The 21,207-nt window shown below is 46.3% G+C and overlaps 1 protein-coding gene across 1 annotated transcript in view; it reads right to left on the bottom strand.

The window, feature by feature from the left end:
- Positions 1-10,345, bottom strand: part of SYTL3 (synaptotagmin like 3) — a gene marked incomplete at both ends in the record, with an annotated part of 53,532 nt that extends 43,187 nt beyond the window's left edge. The window contains 2 exons of the mRNA XM_080941607.1: positions 7,755-7,973; positions 10,236-10,345. Coding sequence (XP_080797733.1) covers positions 7,755-7,973; positions 10,236-10,345 — 329 coding nt within the window. The remainder of the gene's footprint in view (positions 1-7,754; positions 7,974-10,235) is intronic.
- Positions 10,346-21,207: the final 10,862 nt, after the last annotated feature.

Genomic DNA, 21,207 nt, shown 5'->3' with positions numbered 1-21,207 from the left:
AAAGGCAGAAGTAAATCAGCTAAGTCCAGACTGAGGGTGATTCAACTGCTTGCCCAGAACACCAAAGAAGACAAAGACATGACGTGACATTCTGAAGTGGAAGATAACAAATGGAGAGCGAGGCCAGGATGCTCTCTAAAAGTTTCTCTCCCTCCCTCCCGCTTGCTCTCTCGCTCTCTCTCTCTCTCTCTCTCGCTCTCTCTCTCTCTCTCTCTCGCTCTCTCTCTTTTGCTCTCTCTCTCGCTCTCTCGCCTGAGTTTGGAGCCTAGTGGTAAAGCATTTTCCTAGCAGGAGCAGGACTGTAAGTTCAACCATCAGTATAAGGAAAAGGGGAGGGGGAGGAGAAGGGAGAGGGGGAAAAGAAAGGGGAAGAGGAAGGGGAGTGGAGGGGAAGAAAGGGAAAAGAGAAGGAGGGAGAAAAAATAGCACAAAAGAAAAATTGGAATAATCAAGTTGAAAGGAAGATAATGGTGCTGGTTCAGAAATGGGCAAACTCAAGAAGCTGAAAAAACAAAAGTTCAGAGGGACCCTTCTTGGTCCATAAAGATCAGCTGGAAAGACCCTCTTCCCCAGACACACTTGTAAGGACTGGAAACAGGGCATTTTTCAGGGCATAAAGAATAGTGTCAAAACAGCATCAGATGCCTCTGTAATATTACACCCAAAAGACAAGAAGACATTTATTAAACTTCTTGATTCAATGGGCAAGACCCAGGATTAAAAACCCAGTGAGGTCACCACTGGTGGGAAAGACCCTGGAAGGCACACTTGAGTCCACTGACTTGGAAGAACACAGTCTTCCGAGGTAACCCTGTGGCCAGTGGGCAGTTAAGGGGGATGGGCAGACCCGACTGCTCTCTTATGAGAGGGGCGCTTTGTTGGTTTCTGAAGACCATTAAGTATGCATTTGAATCAAAAAGAAATTCCAGAATCTAACTCCACCATCAGCCAAACACTATAGCGTAGGAGGGATTTCAGCGCGTAGCAGCCTGAGGTCAGCTTTATGACCAGGCAGAAACCCCAGGGCAGCCCTTCTCTGCAAAAAAGAGGCTCATTCATGACTATATTGAAACCACTTCATCAATGGACCAGAACAGGAGCCGCGTCATCTGGAGCCAATACTTTGCTTATGACGACTGCTGGTTTGGGAATACACCCTGGTCTGTCTTGTGAATATGAAGAAGTTATGATGGAAATTCATATGAAAGCATAGTCTACAGAAATACCCACCCCCACCTGCCCAGACTCTCAACTCGACCCCTCTGTGACCTCGAGTGTTCACTAGGGTAGCTCTTGACCTGATTACCATGCAAGCGCTAGCCTCTGCTGAACTAAGTAGATGACAACCCGGAGAACGAACCAGAGGTGTGATGGAATAAAAAGCTCACTAATTCTCAGAAGGGTTTTAAAGACAGAACTGCGATCAAGCGCTGACCACACATTGAGCCTGGCCTTCAACAAGAATGGTACCTGTGGGCTCACGCTCTCCCTGCGTCTGCTGACACGAGCCTACTAGTCCTACCGCTCAAGAGTCAGTGCTGAGTCCGGATCCTGGGAGCCTAGAAACCCAGCACTCCTAAGGGAGGAGACAAATGCTCAGCTCAGAGGCTGCCTAGTGACTGTTACAGAGGTCCTGCTTCAGACAAGGCGGAAGAATGAAAGGGCTGGGAAGATGGCTCAGTGCTGCATACTGCTCTTCAGTTTCCGGCATTCACATCAGACAGCTCACACTACCTATGACTCCAGCTCCCAAGGGATCTGATGCCCCCGCCCTCTGAGGGCACCAGCATTTACATGCACACACTCCACCGCAGACACACACAACTAAAAATAAATCTTAAAAAAAAAAAGGTAGAAGGCAAGGACCAACACCTGAGGTATCTCCCCTGATTCCCACTCTCAACATGGCACACATGAACCTGTGCTTTACACACATGTACACATACACAAACATGCACACGCCCAAGTCATACACACAAAAGTATTCTATCATTTTGGGTTTTTGTTTGCTTGCTTGAGGGTGTGTTGTTGTTTGAGACACGATTTCTCTAGTCCAGGCTGTCCTGGAACTCACTCTGTAGAACAGGCTGGTGTCTAAGTGCTGGGATTAAAAGTACGTGGCTCCACCACCCAATAATTTTCTACATTTTTACTGCCTGCTTTGTCTTCAAGACTTCAAAGAATAGTGCGTCTTTAATTTCTTTTGATACATGAATAAAATATCATGATCCTGTAAATAATGTCCTTGCTCTTAATCCAACTATACATACTCCACATGAATTGAGTGACCTGTGCTGCACCGTGAGGACTGGACACATAACACTGCCAGTTAGGAACACTTCCTGCCCGTTGCTGGCTTTGTGAAGCACTTTATACACCATCTGCCTTGTGTATACGTCACGGGAAACACAGGGGTCTGGACATGAAGCTCAGTGACTGTCTAGCTCACAGCAAGCCCTAGGTTCCAGCCCCAGCCTCTGCCCCCAAGCAGCGAGGCTCTTGAAAGGAGGTCTCTGCCCACACAGTTACCAGTGGGCTTTGGAAAAGCCTATGGAGTTTAAAACAAACCGTGGGCAGCGAGGACACGGAACTCTAACCTCAGCGCCCATTGAGACCCCGATTGGACATGCCCAACCGGCACTTCCCTGTCTTTCAGATGCTGGTCCTTCCTCACAGAGCTGTAGGAACAATGAATATGAGGTCCCTCACTTTCACAGTGGCTCACGTGCCTTCGTGGGCTGAAAGTGATAACTTGGGATTTTGTCTAAACAGTGGAATTATGGAAATACTGAGGGTTAGTCTGAAATTGGCAGGATTTTCCCCCTAAACTCTAGGAAGTTCAACTTTAATAGGAAACATAATTGTTGCAGGATCTTTGTTAAAATGTCAGATTTCCAATAAGACTCCTCCCATGCCACATAGAAAACACAACATGCTATCCCGTAAGAACACAATGATGTCCTACCCAAATCCCAGTTTAGCAGGGTCTGGTGATACAGGTCTGGAATCCCAGCTATGGGAGATGCTGATGCAGGAGGATCACAAGCTCAAAGCTGGGCTGCTAAGTAAGTACAAGGCCAGGCGAGGTTTCTAACTAGACCTTGGCTCAACACGTAAATATAAACAAGTAAAACCATGGGCATCAGAGCCCAGTGATGGGGCACTTGCCCAATATGTGCTAGGATTCAGAGGATAGTATACTGGTAACAAAACAAAAACCTTAAGTACTGGAATTCAGCTCACCACCCATATGAATGTTGGCTGGGTGTGATGACAGCCTACAGAAGGTGGAGACGGGGACCCCCAAAGGAAGCTGTCCGGCTAGAATAGCCAAATCGATGTGCTCTGGTTTCAGGTGAGAGACCCCACCTCAACACAGAAGGTGGAACACACTGGAGGAAGACACCTGACACCAACCTCTGCCCTCCACACACACATACGTGTACATGCACACACTACAAAAGAAATCCTGAACCAAACCGAGTCCCTTCTAATACACCCCAGAATTGTGTGTCAATCAAGTCTGCTTATAGCAAGGATTCTAGACGGGGAGGGTGCCAAGACCAGGTCAGCTTTCTATTGGACTCACGTAAAGCTCTCTCCTCTGCTGTTAGTGATGGCGCAATCCAAAACAGACCCCCCAAAACATCAGTATGGACTGCCGTAGTCAGGAACTTTCCTTCTCAAACTGTGTGCTGGCTAGTTCTAAGTGAACTTGACACAGACTGAAGTGTCTGAGGTGGGGAGGGAACTTCCACTGAGAAAACGCCTCTATTAGAATGGGCTGGGGGCAAGCCTGTAAACATTTACTTAATTTACCGGCTGATGTGGTAGGGCACAGCATATTGTAGGCGGGGCTATGCCTGGGTTGGAGGTCCTTGGTTCTCAAACTGTCGGGTCGCCTTTGGGGGTTGCCTAAGACCACCAGAAAATACAGATATTTACATTCTGACTCATGGCAGCAGAAAATTACAGTTATGAGGTAGGACCCAACATAATTTTATGGTCGGGAGTCACTATAACATGAGGAGCTGTATTAAAGGGTCACAGCATCAGGAAGGTACCTTGAAGTCATGATATCTATCCCTCAGCTTCTGGAGAAAGCAAAATTACAAGCCCAAACTTCCAGACCATTCCTCTTGCTCTTTCACCCCTGTTTTCCACCTCAGACCACCAGATGACAGCCATAGACCCTTGCTGTGGCTTCTGTAGACCAGAGCATGAACTTTTATAGCAGCTTCTATGCCTTAGGACAGAGGCTTTTCCTGGGCTGCCTAGTGCTAGCAGGCAGGCTAAGATCAATAAAGAGAAGCCTGGGCTCTGGGCTCCACACTGCTTCACAGCCTCAGGCACTGTCTCCGTCAGGGTTTCTATGCCTGCACAAAACATCATAACCAAGAAGCAAGCTGGGGAGAAAGGGTTTATTCATCACCAAAGGAAGTCAGGACTGGAACTAACACAGGGCAGGAAGCAGGAGCTGATGTAGAGGCCATGGAGGGATGTTGCTTACTGGCTTGCTTCCCTTGGTTTGCTCAGCTTTCTTATAGAACCCAGGTCTACCAGCCCAGGGATGGCACCACCCACAATGGGCGGGGCCAGGGATGGCTCCACCCACAATGGTCTGGGCCCTCCCCCCTTGATCACTAGTTGAGAAAATGCCTTCCAGCTGGATCTCATGGAGGCATTTCCTCAACTGAGGCTCCTTTCTCTGTGATTAACTCCAGCTTGTGTCAATCAAGTTGACACACAAAACCAGCCAGTACAAGCACCTTGCCCTCTGCTTCCGCATCCCCTCCGAAGTGTGTGCAGCAGTAACTACCCTTAAGGTGGGCTGGAGCTTTAAGCAAGGCTTGAAAGTACTCTCCCCCCACTGTGGTATGGGAGCCGCTGGCATCTCGGGGTCTGGATCCCTTGTCTCTCCCAGTTCTGAGCTCTGGGTCTTGCATCAGTCAGCAGATCTCCAAGAGAAATTGTGCCCTGAAGGAGGAACCTGTCTGCCAAATGTCTTCTGGGGGCCCCCAACAGCCCACAGCCAGCACACATCACAGGACTTTTGCTCTGCAGTAATCCAAATTTTTTACCACTCTTTAAAAAGAGAGTAGCTAGAGACCTGGGACAGAGGAGGCTTCCCGGAGTCCATGGGGATAACCCTAGCTGAGAATCCTAGCAGCTAGGGATATGGAGCCTAAAGTGGTCATCTCCTGTAGTCCCCCCCCCCCGGGGGGGACTTCTAGTAGAGGGAGGGGGGCATCAACCCATCCATAAAACCTTCAACCCCAAACTTGCTGATTCGAAAAACCCTGCAAGATGTACAGGGATAAAGATGGAGCAGAGATTGAGGGAACGTCTAACCAATGGCTGCCCCAACTTGAGACACATCCCATGTGAGAGAGACAACCCCTGACACTATTAATGATGCTCTGTTGTGCTTGTAGACAGGAACCTAGCATAACTGTCTCCTGAGAGGCTTCATCCAGCAGCTGATGGAAACAGATGCAGAGACCCTCAGCCAATCAGCAGGTGGAGCTCAGGGAGTCTTGTGGAAGAGTAGGGAATAGAATTGAGTGAGCTAGAGGGGCCAGGGACACCATAAGATCTACAGAGTCAGCTTCCCTGGGCCCTCAGAAGCTCACAGAGACTGAACCACCAACCAAAGAGCATGCAGGGGCTGGACCTAGGCCCCCTACACACTTGTAGCAGATGTACAGCTGGAGCTTCATGTGAATCCCCTAACAATGGGCTGTCTTTGACTCTTGCCTGCCGTTGGATCCCCTTCCCCCAACTGGACTGCTTGGTTGGGCCTCAACAGGAGAGTACTGCTTAGTCCCAGCTAGATTTCCCAGGGCACGGTGGTACCCAAGGGGGGACTTCCCCTTCATAAGAAGAGGAGAGATTTGGAGAGAAGGGCTTCGATTGGATGTAAAGTGAACAAATTAATAATAATAAAAAAGAGTCTCACTATGACATTCTGGCTGGCCTGGAACTCACAGACATCCACAGTGCCTTGTTCTTCTTTGTATACTTTTAATTGGTACCCCCCCCCAAAGTCTCCCTCTTTCTTGATTTGAAAAATCTGTGTTCCCTCATCCATTTTTTTTTTTTTTTTTTAACCAAGGAAAAGCAAGGGGAAGAAATGTGGCTAGAATCAAGATCCTTTCCTAGGTCCCAGTATATGATACGGGAGATGGGGACAGCTAAACTCTACAGGGCAGCGGCCCTGAGTGGACAGAGCTGGAGACAGGAGTGAGGGGTGCAAAGACCAGAGAGAAAGATCCAGTTTCTGTAAGTTAGCTTCTAACACGGCTTCCTTCATGGACCCACCTGGAGTGACGCAATGATCGAAGGTATTTTGAGAAACATCCTTATTTCAAAACAGGGAAGCTGTGTGTTTAGAGGGTAAGTTACAATGCTGGGCGGGATGCCTGGAGTAGGGCAGAGATTTCAACATCATTCCCTCCTAGGAGAGTGCCCAGCCCTTCGTTCTTGATCTTTAGTTTTCAGTCAACTGTTAGAAGGGAGAAAATTGCTGAGGATTCATTCAGGGCTTGTTTTAGGGTTGACTGTAGACACCAAAGCCGGGTGGCTGACTGAGCGGGGAAGAGAGTCCTCAGACCCTTCTGGAGATGGCTGGGAACCAGCTCCCTCTCTAGGCCACACCCACACCATATAGCCAGGGTAGTTCATGGACCTGCTTAGGGGTTTTCTTTAGAACTAAAAAGAAAAAAAAAAAAAAAAAAAAAAAAAAAAAAAAAACCTGAAAGATGCCGATTCCAGCAAGTCTAGGAAAGTGGGGGGAGGCAACTGATCCAGGACAGGGTGATAGGTGCTATGACAGAACAACTGACTGGGCTGGAGAGATGGCTCAGTGGTTAAGAGCACTGACTGCTCTTCCAGAGGTCCTGAGTTCAATTCCCAGTATCCACAGCAGCTCACGACCATCTTAATTTTAGTTCCAGGGAATACAATGCCTTCTTCTGGCCTTCACGAGCATCAGGAATGCATGCTGTGACAGATACAGGTGCATATAAGATATATAGCAGCAGGCTCAGCAAATAACCAATAGGTACCATCTGTTTTTGTATCTGAATCCACTTCCCTCCTTCAAAACACAATCCCAGAAAGCAGCTCCTGCAGTCATTCCCTGACCTTAGTTTTGACATACAGTGACCCTGTAATCTCAGCTCTTGATAGAGGCTGGAGGACCAGGAGTTCAGATTCGGCCTCAGCTATATATATATTGAGTTTGAAGCCAGCCTGGGTTTCACAAGACTCTGTCTTACAACGAAAAACAAAAACAAAAGAAACTAAAGCAATAATCAAGAAATCCAAATAAATTGCAAGTCCTGGGTTGGTCCGACACCAGTTGCCAAACATCCATAAATAAAGATGTTTTATGTTTTATGGCTGGGCATGATAGTGAATGGCTTTAATCCCAACACTCAGGAGTCAGATCTCTGCAAACTTGAGGCCAGCCTGATCTACGTATCGATCTGCAGACTGGCCAGGGATATACAGTGAGACCCTGATTCTGAATACATTTATATAATAAAACCATTTTAAAGTTAAGATATCTCCCTCCCAGCCATAGCTTACACAGCCTGGGAACATCTCTGGATCAGATTTGATATGATGGCTTTCCGGAAGTACCTATTGATGATTGAGGTGTGACAAACCATCCCTAAGCCCTGGGTCAGAAGAGAAATAGAGCTCTATTGCACATACAAACACATACACACCTTACCCATGATGCTTACCTGTCCTCAAAGCACACCGTGCACTTCCATGCATGGGTCCTCCGCAGGAATACACGACACTCGGAGCACACACGGTGGCTGCAGCCCTGACACACGGCCCCACGGTTCAGCAGAAAGCCCAGAGGTCGCTGGCAACGTGCACAGCACTTTTCCTTGTATTCCTGGCTGGAGCTCTTCGCCCCTTTCCACCGAAGATGCTGCAGGTGTGTTTTCAGTTTCCTGTGACCCAACAAGTTGAATAATGATTGGTTGGTGTAATGGTTTGTTTTCATTGCCAACTTGACATAACCTTAAATCATCTGGGAAGAGCCTCAGTAAGGACCATCTATGTTGTGTTAGACTGTGGATATATCTGTGGGAGGTTGTCATAAACTAATTGATGTAAAAAGAATCAGCCCACTGTGGGCGGCACCATCCCCTAGACTGGGGATGAATTGTATGAGAAGAAGAAATGGAACCGGGCAGCCAATATATGCATTGGTTTCTCTCTGTTCTTGTCTGTGAATGTGACATGACTGGCTATTTGAAGTTCCTACCTGGACTTCCCCACAATAATGGGTGGTAACCTGGTATTATAAGATGAAATCAACCTCTTCCCCCCCCCACAAAGAGTTCCTCCCCCTGCCCAGGGTGATTTATCATAACAATAGATAAAACTCGAACAGATATGAAGCTAGACAACAGAGCCTCCACAGAGTCTCTCACGTCACCTGTGGAAGCCTGGGCTCAGGTGAAACAGAGCTTGTCTCAGAGGCAGCGCAGGCTCTTTCGGAACAAAACCTTCCTCAGAGTCCTTGAGACCGTTACTAGTCCAAACAGCTGTCTTTTTAACCGCCAATAAAGTCCCATTTTCCTCAGTCTATCATTATCTCAATGAATCAGAGTTTACAAGTACATTTAAAGGGGTTTGAAGTAAAGGCAGGACTAGGCATGGTAGCACCTCCCTTTAATCCCATGCTTGGGACCAAGAGGCAGGTGGATCTATCTCTACGAGTTCAAAGTTAGCCTGGGAATTCTAGGACAGCCAGGGCTGTAGAAAGAGATCTTGTCTCAAATAAGGAAAGAAAGAAAGAAAGAAAGAAAGAAAGAAAGAAAGAAAGAAAGAAAGAATAAAGTAAAGAAGCAAGAAAAAAGAATTTTGTATTTTTGGCTAACCAGACCATTTCTTTCTTTAAGAATGTTATTTTACTTGTGTGGGTTTTTTTTCCCATGTGGATGTTTAACATGCATATATGTTGGTGCATCGTGGGCATGCTGTGCTGACAGAGGCCAGAAGAGGGTATTGGGTTCCCCTGGGCCTGGAGTTACAAATGATTAACTACCATAGCGGTGCTGGGAATCAAACCCGGACCTTCTGGAAGAGCACCCAGTGCTCTTAACTGCAGAGCCGTCTCTCCTGTAACTATGGAAAAGTTCTCCTATAAAAACACTGGCTTAGACCCCACCCCACGCCCCTGGTTGGGATTGAATGGTTTCTTGCGTCCTAAGCACACACTCACTCATCTTCCTGCTTTCAAATATACCTGATAGCCAAAAGCTAACCTCCAACTCTTTTTTTTTTTAATTGAAAATATTTAGATCTCTTTCAGTTTGAAATGAAATGAGTGTTTTGCTTGTATGTATATATGTGTACCACATGAATACCTGGTGCCTACAGAGGCCAGAGGGGGCATTGGTTCCCCCTGGAATAGGAGTTACAGATGGTGTGGGCCGTCCTCAGGGTTCTGGGAATTGAACCCAAGATCCTCTTACACAAGATCAAAAAGTGGCCTTAACTTCTGAGTCATCTCTCCAGCCCTGACTGACCTTGAACTCCTAATCCTCCTTCTTCTACCTCCCGCAAACTGAGATTTCTGGTGTGCTGGTGAGTGCGGAAAAACAATCTTTACAGAGGGAACCTCCCTGCTAATGGTGGGCGGTTCTGACGATGTCCAGAGCTGCCAGGAAGGGCAACCTTATACCAAAGAGCTCCTGCAACCTAGCCAGGCCAAAAAAGAAGCTCCTGTTGGTAAAGGGTCAGGGAACAGGTTAAGCAGGTTCACCTTCCTTTCTCTGAGCCAGTCGTAAGGCAAAAGCAAACAACGAGAAAAAGCAAAAATGCATTTTACCAGTTTTCTGTTTGTAACCCCCAAGCCCCGATGTGTGCCTTCAGGTACCATGGAAATCAAGGTGGGGAACTTTAACTGGAAGTTTTCCCTTGGGGAGCTGCCAGAAGCCTGGCAGTGATCTCTAGTAGCTCCCGCAAAGTGGGCGAACGCATAAAGAACAAACATCACAAAGGCGCCTTTTCCAAAGAATCGTGAGACTGATTTAGTTCTATTGCAAAAACAATCCCCATCCCTACACCTTCTCTGGGGATCCTTCTGGGTGAGAAGTTCAGCCCTGAGCTAGCAGTCACAAGAAAGCCACGGAGTGGAGCCATGGCTCTTAGCAGACAAATCCAAGCCCCACTGGACCGCCCCAGGCCGAAGAGCAGCTTACCGGACTCTTTCCTCCTCGATACTTTGAACGGTTTGATCTCGATATAGGACCCGGAGAATGACGTCCCGTTCCAACTCCTTGAAGGACTCCAGGTCCACTTCGTGGGCCATTTCCTCTCTGCACGCAAGATAGAAGCGATCCACTGTCCTGCGGAGAAGCCGGAGTCCAGCTGCTACCCTCAGTCCCACAGGAGCCCCTTCTCTGGTTTCACCGGTGACTGTGTTTGACGAGTGGCTCTTCCTTCCTTCCTAACTGGCTCATTCTCCTTCAGAGAAGCAAACTCCACGAGGCTGCCCCGCGGCTGGAATCGCTTCCACCCGGAGTGTGTTTTCACTGGGCTCTGCCTGATGAGACAAGAGCGTCGTATCTTTTTCTGAGGTTTTGCCAGATTGTTCTAAGTGATGTGTGGCTGCTCAGCAGATAAATTCTGTAAAGCGCTGGTAATCTCTAGCCCGAGGAAGTTGACAAGCCAGTCATGAGAGAGCCTGGCGACTCAGGGCAGCAAAATTTCCCCAGAAAGTCCAGCTCTGTAGAAGTGACAATAAAAGTCCAGCCTGGTCAATGCCTTAAAACCTGTTTTTTTTTTTTTTTTTTTTTTTAAAGACAAAGAACCAACAAAAGTCATCTGCAGTTTACCTGGCTGTACCAGAGGCGAGAACACTGTGGCAGACACAGCTTTTCGTTTTCAAGTATGATTCCAGCACCATTGTAGAAGATAACTTTTCAGCACCATGTATAATTTCTAAACTTGGATTTTCCTACTAATGTTAGCTATTCTGTCACGGAAAACATCAGAGTTCACCAGTTTGGTCACATAGACCCATGTGGTCTAGCCTGCTGCACACCAGCATGTATGTATATATGTATGTATGTATGTATATATGTATGTATATATGTATGTATGTATGTATGTATGTATGTATGTATGTATGTATGTATGTTATAGCTCACTGCCTCTGGAGTGAATAGAATCATACAGGATTAGATCAAGCATGAGAGAAAATGGTACCACGCAGAGGTGCAAAGGGGATGGTGTCAGTCCAGTGGTTCGAAATCTTCCTAATGCTGTGACCCTTTAATACAGTTCATGGTGTGTTGATCCCCCTAACCATAAAAAAATTATCTACTCGCTACATCACAACTGTAATTCTGCTACTGTTATGCATCACAATATAAATAAAATATCTGACCTCTAATCCCTGTGCGCTAGCGCAACGAAGGTGGCTAATCTCTTTTATTCGTCTTTTAAAAGAAGAAGACAAATATGATAAAACAAAATCTAAAGTACGGAGGCTACCTACAGAGTTGGCTATGCTGGTGAACTGTTTGCCTTTGAAGGAGGAAGACTGGAGCAGTACCCAAATAGAAAAAAGCATGCGTGCACTTGAATCCAGGAGGTGGAAACCGGCAGATCTCTAGGACTTGTTGGTCAGCAGGCCAAATGGTTAGTTCTGGGCCAGTGATGAACCCTGCCTTTTAAAAAAATCAAGGTAGGTGATGTCCGAGGAGCAACATCTGGGGCTGGCACCTGGCTTCCACATGCTTGAGCATACATGTGTACCTGCACACATGTACCTGCACACATGTGAACATACATACCTCTCTCTCTCTCTCTCTCTCTCTCTCTCTCACACACACACACACACACACAGCACTAAAAAGTATAGTGTGGTGGGGCAGCAGAGGCGGCTCAGCGGTGAGGAACAGTTATTACTCTTCCAGAAGACCCAAGTTTTGTTCCCAGGACTCATGTTAATCAGCTCACAAAGGCCTGTAATTCCAGCTCTGGAGGTCCGAAGCCACCTTCTGGTTTCTGTTGGCACCATACTCATTTGCACAAATGCACACACATAATTCAAATAAAAGTAAAAATACACTGTGTGAAATGCATAAACATGTATCATAGTCATGTAGCATTATCAAGTGTTCTTCACACATGAAGTTGCATGTGCTTTCCTGGTGGTGTAGTAGGTATGGTTGTAGCAAAACCACCACAAACATGCAGAACAAGGTAGGGACTTCCAGTCTCTGTGACAGTCTTATGGGACCATTATGGTCCATGTATGTTATGTTCACTGAAGCATCATTACAAAGCACGTGACTGACTTCACACCACTTTAATTGAAAGTGCATTAGCAAAGGGATGTGCTCGGCTGTTGGATATTATTTTTTATGAGTATCGTCAGAATTCAGAAAGACTGTCATCAATTAGGGGAATATAACCATAATAACCACAGCAACCTCAACCTATCAATTATTTATGTCCTGTAATAGTGCTACAAGCATCCTTAGGCATTGGGCCCTGCTTCTGTCTAGTTCAAGTCAAAAGATTCTGCATGCCTCGATCCATCAAGAAAATACAGACGATTCAAGCAGTATGCTCTCCGAAATGTCCATTTGACTTTCCAGCCCAGTTAGTCCCATAGCAATGAGGGTCCTTTCTGAACTTTGATACCTACCCTTCTTTCAAATTCATGGATAAGCAATAGACCCATGACATCATTCTTTCAACAAATACTCTTAACCCTTGTTGTAATCTGTGGTAGTCTGGGGAGGTCTATGCAATAAAGTACATTGGGTTATAAAAGAAATTGATCACACTGAAGTATTAAAAATTGTTACATACTAGCTTGTGTATTCATTGATATGTGAGACAGTTAAGGTCCGGCAGTGATGTAACAATTAACAATTTCAAAGTGGCAGTGACTTAAACTATGGCACATGATGTCATAGGGAAACACTTGTGATTTCTGTCAGGAGCAAGGTTACAGGTCTGGCTGATGTCACCTTGACCTTTGTGACAGTCACAGTGGAAGGAAATGCTAAGTTTTATTTAAAGAATAAAGGCAACAGGGTCTCTCAGGGATCAGGAGCACTGACTGCTTTTCCAGATGACCAGAGTTCAATTCCCAGCAACCACATAATGGCTTACAATTATCTGTAACTCTAGTCCCAGGGGCGTCCGATGCCTTTTCCTGCCTCTGGGGGCACCAGACATAAAGTAGTATGCAGATATACATACACGCATGGAATAAAAATATTCTTAAAAATATTAATGAAAATAAGAATGTCATTTCCCACAGACCAAGACAGGCTAAGGACTGTGGCCTAAGGACATATGTGTTTATTGACTTCTTCATTGTAAGATGAAGCTTAAGTAACAGTTGTGGGGTTACATGAGTGGGAAAGGATAGAGACCTGAAAAGGGGCTGCTTGGCCTCTGGTCCCCACCAGTAAAGAACCCTTAGGAACCTGTTCTGGACAGGCCTCCTACCCAGGCATCAAGGAACACATGGTAAGGACTTCGTGAGCAGCACACCTAGCATGTCTGTGTGCCACAGCCTCAGGTCCCCTTGTTCCCGTTTTCCAGATGAAGAAGTAAACTAGCAGGTCTCAGTTTCAGAGATCCGAGTCTCCACGGAAAGGGAAAACAACAGGAAGATGGTGGTGGTAGCTAGAGATGGTTCAGTTTGTGAACTGTTTGCTTGGTAAGTGAGGGCCGGACTTCAGTCCGCAGCATCCGTGTTAAAAGTCTGACACTGTGCTATAGCTTTCAATCCCAACACTGGGAGGTAGGCAGGGAGTGCCATCTTAGCCTAGTCGGCAAGCCCCAGGCTCTACTGAGAGACCCTGACTCAAAAGACAAAGAGATGGCACCGGAGGAACAAGAGCAGAGGATGGGGACTGGAGAGATGGCTCAGTGGTTAAGAGCCCTGACTGCTCTTCCAGAGGTCCTGAGTTCAATTCCCAACAACCACATGGTGGCTCACAACCATCTGTAATGGGATCTGATGCCCTCTTCTGGTGTGTCTGAAGACAGCAACAGTGTGCTCATATACAAATAAATAAATCTATTAAAAATAAAAAATCAGAGGATGACCTCTGGCTTTCATGCACATGTGCACACAAATGCACCTGTGCACATGTGTGTGCAGATGGACGGACACACACACACACACACAGAGCCTAGAACAGAGTGTGACAAATGCTAGAAAGAGCAAGTTAGTGTTTATGCTTCCAGCACTCCTGGCTGTTTTCTCTTTCTAATGAACCTTCTGCAGAGTCACGCGCTGGTTTGCTTGATTCGCATTTTAAATGAATAAAGCACTGGATGTGAACAGTTCCTGTGGCTGGATGTGTTCTTCTCTGACTGGGTCTCCAGCTTCTCAGCAAGGTAGGGCCCCAGGGAATGCCATCCAGGAGGGATAATGACAGGGTTTCCACAGGAGGAACCTGGGCTCCCCAGTGCTCACCCAGCAGGCGTCTTTAGTTCAGGAGTACATCTACAAAATGCTATTCCTTCCCCATCCTGGGGGGGGGGCAGCATCAAGGAGTGGAAACTACCCTGTTCGAGAAAGGGAACACTGTCTCCCTCTTGTGGCAGAAGAGTGGAGTTTATTTGCATGATCTAACCGACTTTGGGCATCTGTGGAGCACCTTGCAAGCGCCAGACACGATTCTGGGCTCCTCCATTTGTATATGTCCTATGAGGGGATTATAGCAAAAGCATCAAAGAAGAGAATAAAGTCAGGGACATGTCACCAGCCAGAGAAAGAGGCTGAAATTTCTACCAGGAAGCCATAGTGAAACATAGGGTTGAAACTAAAGGAGAACAGGTATAAGACCTGTCATTGGACAAGAAGGAAGGGTAGGTAGGAAGAGAGAGAGAGGAAGCAAGATGGAGGAAGAGGAGGATGATCCTCACCGTGTGTCTCAACATAGCTATAGGTTGTTATGAATATTTTCTAAGGGATGGATTTGTATTGGATGATTTGTCTAGGTGGGCAAATCCTTATCGTATCATTTGTCTCTGAGTTTATGGTGTGGACGTTTTGTGGAGTGTAAATTTTACTGAGAAAAATCTGAGATAAAACCAGTGTGAAATTACAAGTTTTTGGAGTTTTGATTTTGTTGGGCTGGTTGGAGTGTGGGTAGAGTTTGAGGCTGGCTCTCTGCCGGGAGAGAGATGCTAGAGGGGAGAGGCTGATGGTAAGGTGAGTGCAGTGGTAGTTCTATATGGCTCAGTGGTGCTGGAACTAACATGAGAGAGTACCTGGGGGCAGCGTGGTGTAATCCCACGCTGAAACTGGTCACCACATGTTTTCAGTATTTGCCGCAACAGAAACAACTGCCCATCAGCGTTAGATAATAGACCTCTGACCTTTCTACTTGCCAAGGCGACCTCTGACCTTTCTACTTGCCAAGGCGAAACACAACACAGCAGAAAACCTACAGAGTGCATACAGTTCGAACAAAGGGAAAGAAATGAATAGGGTGTCGTCCTCAAGCTGTGGGACATGGAGTCAGCCAATCACATCAACAGCAGTTCAGAAGCAGATGAAGACCTACGATCCACATACCATTATTACACAAACTCGAAGCCAAGGACATAAACTAAGATTTCAGTTCACTGAACTTCATATAAAGCTCACATCGCTTTCTGGTATTCCAGAAGACATAGAGACAGCCCCAGGTGTGAGCGTTCCAAATCCAGTTTCTCGTGGTTATTCTCAACACTTGGGAACTTGGATACATTCAGCCAAATGGGAGACTTTATTCTCATTTCTATGCATTTTCATTATCTCAGGTACTTGGTGAGTATAGAATCTGAAACGTGCCTTTCTTTGTTTGTCTGTTTGTTTGTTTGTTTTTACCTTCAAGGGCTGTCCTGGCTAGTTTTACGTTAACTTGACACAAGCTGGAGTTATCTAAAAGAAGGAAACCTCAGTTGAGAAGATGCCTCCATGAGGTCCAGCTGTAGGGCATTTTTTCAATTAGTGACCAATGGGGGGAGAGCCCAGTCCATTGTAGGTGGTGTCATCCATGGGCTGGTGGTTCTAGGTTCTACAAGAAAGCAGGCTGAGCAAACCACGAGGAGCAAGCCAGTAAGCAGCATCCCCCCATGGCCTCTGCATCAATTCCTGCCTCCAGGTTCCTGCCCTGCTTGAGAAGTTCCTGTCCTGTCTTTCTTCAGTGAGGGACTATGATGTGGAAGTGGAAGCCAAGTAAATAAACCCTTTCCTTCACAACTTGCTTTTTCATCATGGCTTTTCATCAAAGCAATTAAATCCTAAGACATGGGCCCACTTCAAAAAAAAAAAAAAAAAATCCTTTCAAAATAGTGACACAAACCATTGTCCCAAGGTCATTTATGATAAGAGTTAACCAAAAGTGGGGTTTGTGGGGTGCACGTGACATTATACACTCAGGAGTCAGAGCTAGAAGGATCACAAATTCAGGCTCAGGACAAACTACACAGTAAGACAAGTCTCAGAAAATAAAAAAGATTGGCTAGAAAGTCAGTGTGTGCTTACTCTTTGGTTGCCAGTGTCTTTTCACAGTGCCACACTGGCTCAGAGGCTTTGGACATTCTGTTAACTAATATTGACCGCTGGAGCTTGCTATAGACTTTCTTTGGGGACAGTTTCCAGGGGACAGTGCCACTCTGGGTTTACAGCTATGTGGATGCTTCTGTTATCGAACTGTGCTGAAATCCTAGACCCCTGTTGACTGTCTTACCAACTTACGGGCAAAGTGCACAACCTGCTGCCAGAAGTCAACCACCTGAGGAAGACATCGCCATTTATTTTTGACAGGATTTGAGTCAATAGATCACAAGCCAGCAAGAGCGTGTGCGTGCAGCTAACATTAGCCACAGACGTCTGGTTACCTCTGTCAGCTGATGTGCATTTTTATGGAGAACTTCATGTCACGTCATTACAACACATGCCTTTTTTAAGTCACGGCAATGATATCATATTATTACTGCTATAATCATGTAAGTTATGCTGTACACACGCTAACTCCGGGATAGAATGAGGCAACACCAGTTCCCATAAAATCTGGTTCCTGGACCTATGGACTAGTGGACCCCATCATTGCCCAGGTCACTTCTAAATTAATATCGCTCTTGTTCACTTTCCAACTTACCACTGGTTTGGCGGAGACTGAGGCAGAGACAGGCTAGAGACAGACAGAGGATTTGCTGGTTTGGGGCTTATAAACTGTTTTCCGAGTTAGTTTGATTATGAACTAAGTTCTGCCTGATTTCTGGGTTATGACGAAGCTCGTAGTTGCTCTTTCAATAGGAGTCATTTAAATGGCCTCCCGTGTGTATCTACAGTCCTCTTGAGCTTTCTCTTGGTTAGGTTGGTAACTGGGTCCTGGGGAGTCATTTGCCAGTGTGGGGATTCTACAGTGAAATTCTTCTTCCAAGTCACTCAGAACCAACCCCTGCCAGGCCCAGCAGCAGCTCCTGCAATCTCCAGCTACTTAAGAGGCTGAGGTCTGCCTGAGGAACTTGATGAGGCTTTGTCTAAAGAAATACAAAAAAGTGTGTTGGGAGCAAAGTCCTGTGTTGAATGTTCGCCTAGGATGCACGGAGCCTGGCTGATTAAAAAAAAAAAAAAAAAAAAAAAAAAAATATATATATATATATATATATATATATATATATATTACTCTTGGTTTATAGTATACTTTTCCCAGAAAAAATTCTTTCTTTGAAAAATTGCTAATAAAATTCTTCTAGTCAATAGAAGTTTTTTTTTTTTTTTTTCCTGTCAAAGTCAGAAAGATGAATAGGCCCATAGAAGATGCCAACACTTACAGTTTTAGCAAAAATAAGAGCATGGTCACAAATTTGATTTCTGGTCACGTGTACTACCAAGAAATTTGAAACAACACTGGTGTTTTTCAGGTATTCTAAAAACATATGTGGATGGAACAAACATACTTCTCACTTGGATGCTTTTCATTTTTGTAATGTTTTCGAATGAGCAAGAGGAGGAGAAAGTAATCCTCTGGCAATTAGCTTGCATGATCTTTGCTCTGTCCCATGTATCACACGAGGGTGTGTTTGTGCCTCTCCATCCTCAATAACCCCAAGAATACTTCCTGCTCCTGTCTCCTACCCCGATTGGAGTCATTTAAAACCATTCATATGGGGCCAGGGAGATGGTTCAGTGGGTAGAGCACTTGCTTCACAAGTGTGAGGACATGAGTTCAGATCCTCAGAGCCCTGCATTTTATAGCGAGATGGGAGGAGTCAGAAGACTCCAGAAACGTACTGACATTGAAACCCTCCTCGAACAAGGTAGAAAGTGAAGACTGGTATCTGAGGCTGTACTGTGACCTGTGTACACACACACCGTAGCAGAAACTGTCTTGCTCTCCCATCAACTCCACGCCCCGCCCCCTACTCCATGCCCTGCCCCCTACTCCCACGCCCCGCCCCCTACTCCCACACCCCGCCTCCAGCAACCACAGACTATTGAACACATCACATCCGATACTCTTCCATACTTTCTCAGCTCTTCCTTCTGGCCAACTAAATTTCATTTACTCTGAACAACGGAGGGCAATAAGAGTCTACCGTACTGTAGGTAGCCCTGTTTGGTCCCTCCCTTTGCTGTTGAGGTCTTGGGCAACTTATATAACTCCATCCTCCCAGAACTTAATATCATATGCACAAATCAGAGTGACACCGAGAACGTTGCTAGGCTTGTGGCAGTGATGTGTTGATACAGACGGAGAATGTGGCGTGGCGTATGGCAGGCAGGATGTGCGGGGTGAGACTGGTGCTTGGAGGAGGACCCACAGTACTGCGGGATAGATATACATCAACTTGACCCAAATTATAGTCATCTGAGAGGAGAGAACCTACTAAGAAAATGCCTCCATAAGATCCAGCTTTGGGCAAGCTTGTAGGGCATTTTCTTAATTAATGATTGATAGGGGAGGACCCAGATCATTGTGAGTAGGGTCATGGATTCTACAGGAAATCAGGCTGATCAAGCCATGAAGACCAAACAAATAAGCAGCAACTCCATGACCTCTGCATCAGCTCCTGCCTCCGAGTTCCTGTCCTGACCTCCTTCCATGATGAACAGCAATGTGGACATGTAAAGCCAAATATACCTTTTCCTTCCCAACTTGCCTTTGGGTCATGGTGTTTCACCACAGCAAGAGAACACTGACTAAGACATGTTTGTCTTGGAAGGGCCATATGGAGTGCCAAACGTTTCAGTCAGCTTTTCCTTATTTCCAACCAAAATCAACCACCCCGTTACCTTTAGCCCCCGTTCTACTCTGCATTTCTCCACAATGGGTTCAGTTTCATTTTGTGCTGGTGTGTTTCTCTCTAATCGGGGTCTCGGGTTGCAGTTCGAGGTACCCAGTGCCTGGCTTGAACGGAGAAACCTTGTGTATGTGGTGATGGAAAGGTTTACTAAAGCCAGCAAGGCAGGAGGGAGGTGGTCGGAGAACCAGTATATAGAGAACGCTGCGGTTTCTGAACTCTGAAGCACGCAGGCAAACCCGAGTCATCCCTAAACTTGAAATGCACACTAGAAATGATCACAAGCCAATGGTCTCATACAGACAGTCACAATGTCACAACGAGAACCCCCGCGACCTCCCAGACACAGTTGTCTACGAAGTCCATAGTCTCATCTGTTCAAGAAGGAGTAGGAAAGGAGACCATTTCTCTAGGGCTGTGTGGCACAGGGCATATGTCTGAGGGATTTCTATACAGGCGCAGCAGCCCCACCCAGGACTGACCAACGCCCTTTTGTTGGTGCCTGGAAGCATAGACCACATCTACCCTGCATATGATGTCTTTTCTAACATACCTCTAATAAACTTCCAGGTATAAATAAGCATTAGGTCTGAAGGATTAGTAATACAGAATTTGCCGTAACAAGTCGTCCCATTTCTGTTCCCACAACAAGCACCCTAACAGAGCAGCATGGAATGGAAGGGGGGTGTCATTTGGCTTACACTTCCGGTTCACAGGTACATTATAATGGAGGGGGAGGTCAAAGCAGAAACTCAAACCCTTAGAGAGAAATGAAGGTATTTGAGCCACCGGCTCCTACTTGGTTTTCTTTAACACAGTTCAGGGCTGGGCCAATGAAATAGTCTGCCCATATCAGGGTGGGTAGTCCCACATCGGTAAACAATCAAGGGCTGACTGCTGTGGCACACGCCTTTAATCCCAGCACCAAGGAGGCAGAAGCAAGCAGATTTCTGTGAGTTCAAGGCTAACCTGGTCCACTAACCAAGGCCAAGCCAGTCAAGGCTACAGTAAAATAGGCTCCACCCAGCAGCTGACTCAGACAGATGCAGACCCCCACAGCCAAACAGTGGATGGAACTTAAGGATTCTTATGGAAGAACAGGAGGAAGACTTGCGGCCCCCAAGGGGACAGGAACTCCACAGGAAGGCCATTAGAGTCAATTAACCTGGACCCTTGGGGCTCTCAGAGTCTGAACCACCAACCAAAGAACATACACAGGCTGGACCTAGGCCTCCCCACACATATGTAGCAGATGTGCAGCTTGGTCTTCATGTGGATCCCAAACAACTGGAGAGAGGCTCTCCCAAAAGCTGTTGCCTGCATGTGGGATATGTTGTTCTAGCTGGGCTGCCTTGTCTGGCTTCAGTGGGAGAGGAAGCACATAGCTTCACAGAGACTTGAAGTACCAGGGTTCGGAGGTGCGGGGGGGGGGGGGGATACCCAGAGGGTAGATTTAAGGATAATGCCTTAAAATCTCTCTTTTTAAGTTGTGGCAAATTGACAGAAACTAACCACCACATAGGTTACAGTAAACTATTTAAGACATGTGAAATGCTTACTTCTAGAATTAGCTCTTTTGAATTTTTGAATGGTGGTTGCCCCGAGTAACTTAAAATGTGAAAGATGAAGCCACGGTTCAGGAGAGGCCTGTGTTTCTATTTTGTCTGTGTAGCCAGCCATATTGGATCCCAGGGGAAGATGGGGCTACAGCATCCAGACAGTGTGCTCACGGGGCGTGGTACAGCACCTAGCATCATTTACTGACCCTCTGCTGCCAGTGCCTGTGAGGAACTGCAAACGCAAAGCCAAGTCAGACCCAATCTACATTCCAGAGGCTGGAAAAATGGCAGGCAAACAAACCACTCACAGCCAAGGAGGATGTTTGGGAAAAGA

This window comes from Micromys minutus (assembly GCF_963924665.1).
Source record: "Micromys minutus genome assembly, chromosome: 30".
In the NCBI taxonomy this organism is placed as follows: Eukaryota; Metazoa; Chordata; class Mammalia; order Rodentia; family Muridae; genus Micromys; species Micromys minutus.
This window is presented reverse-complemented; position numbering and strand designations above follow the sequence as displayed.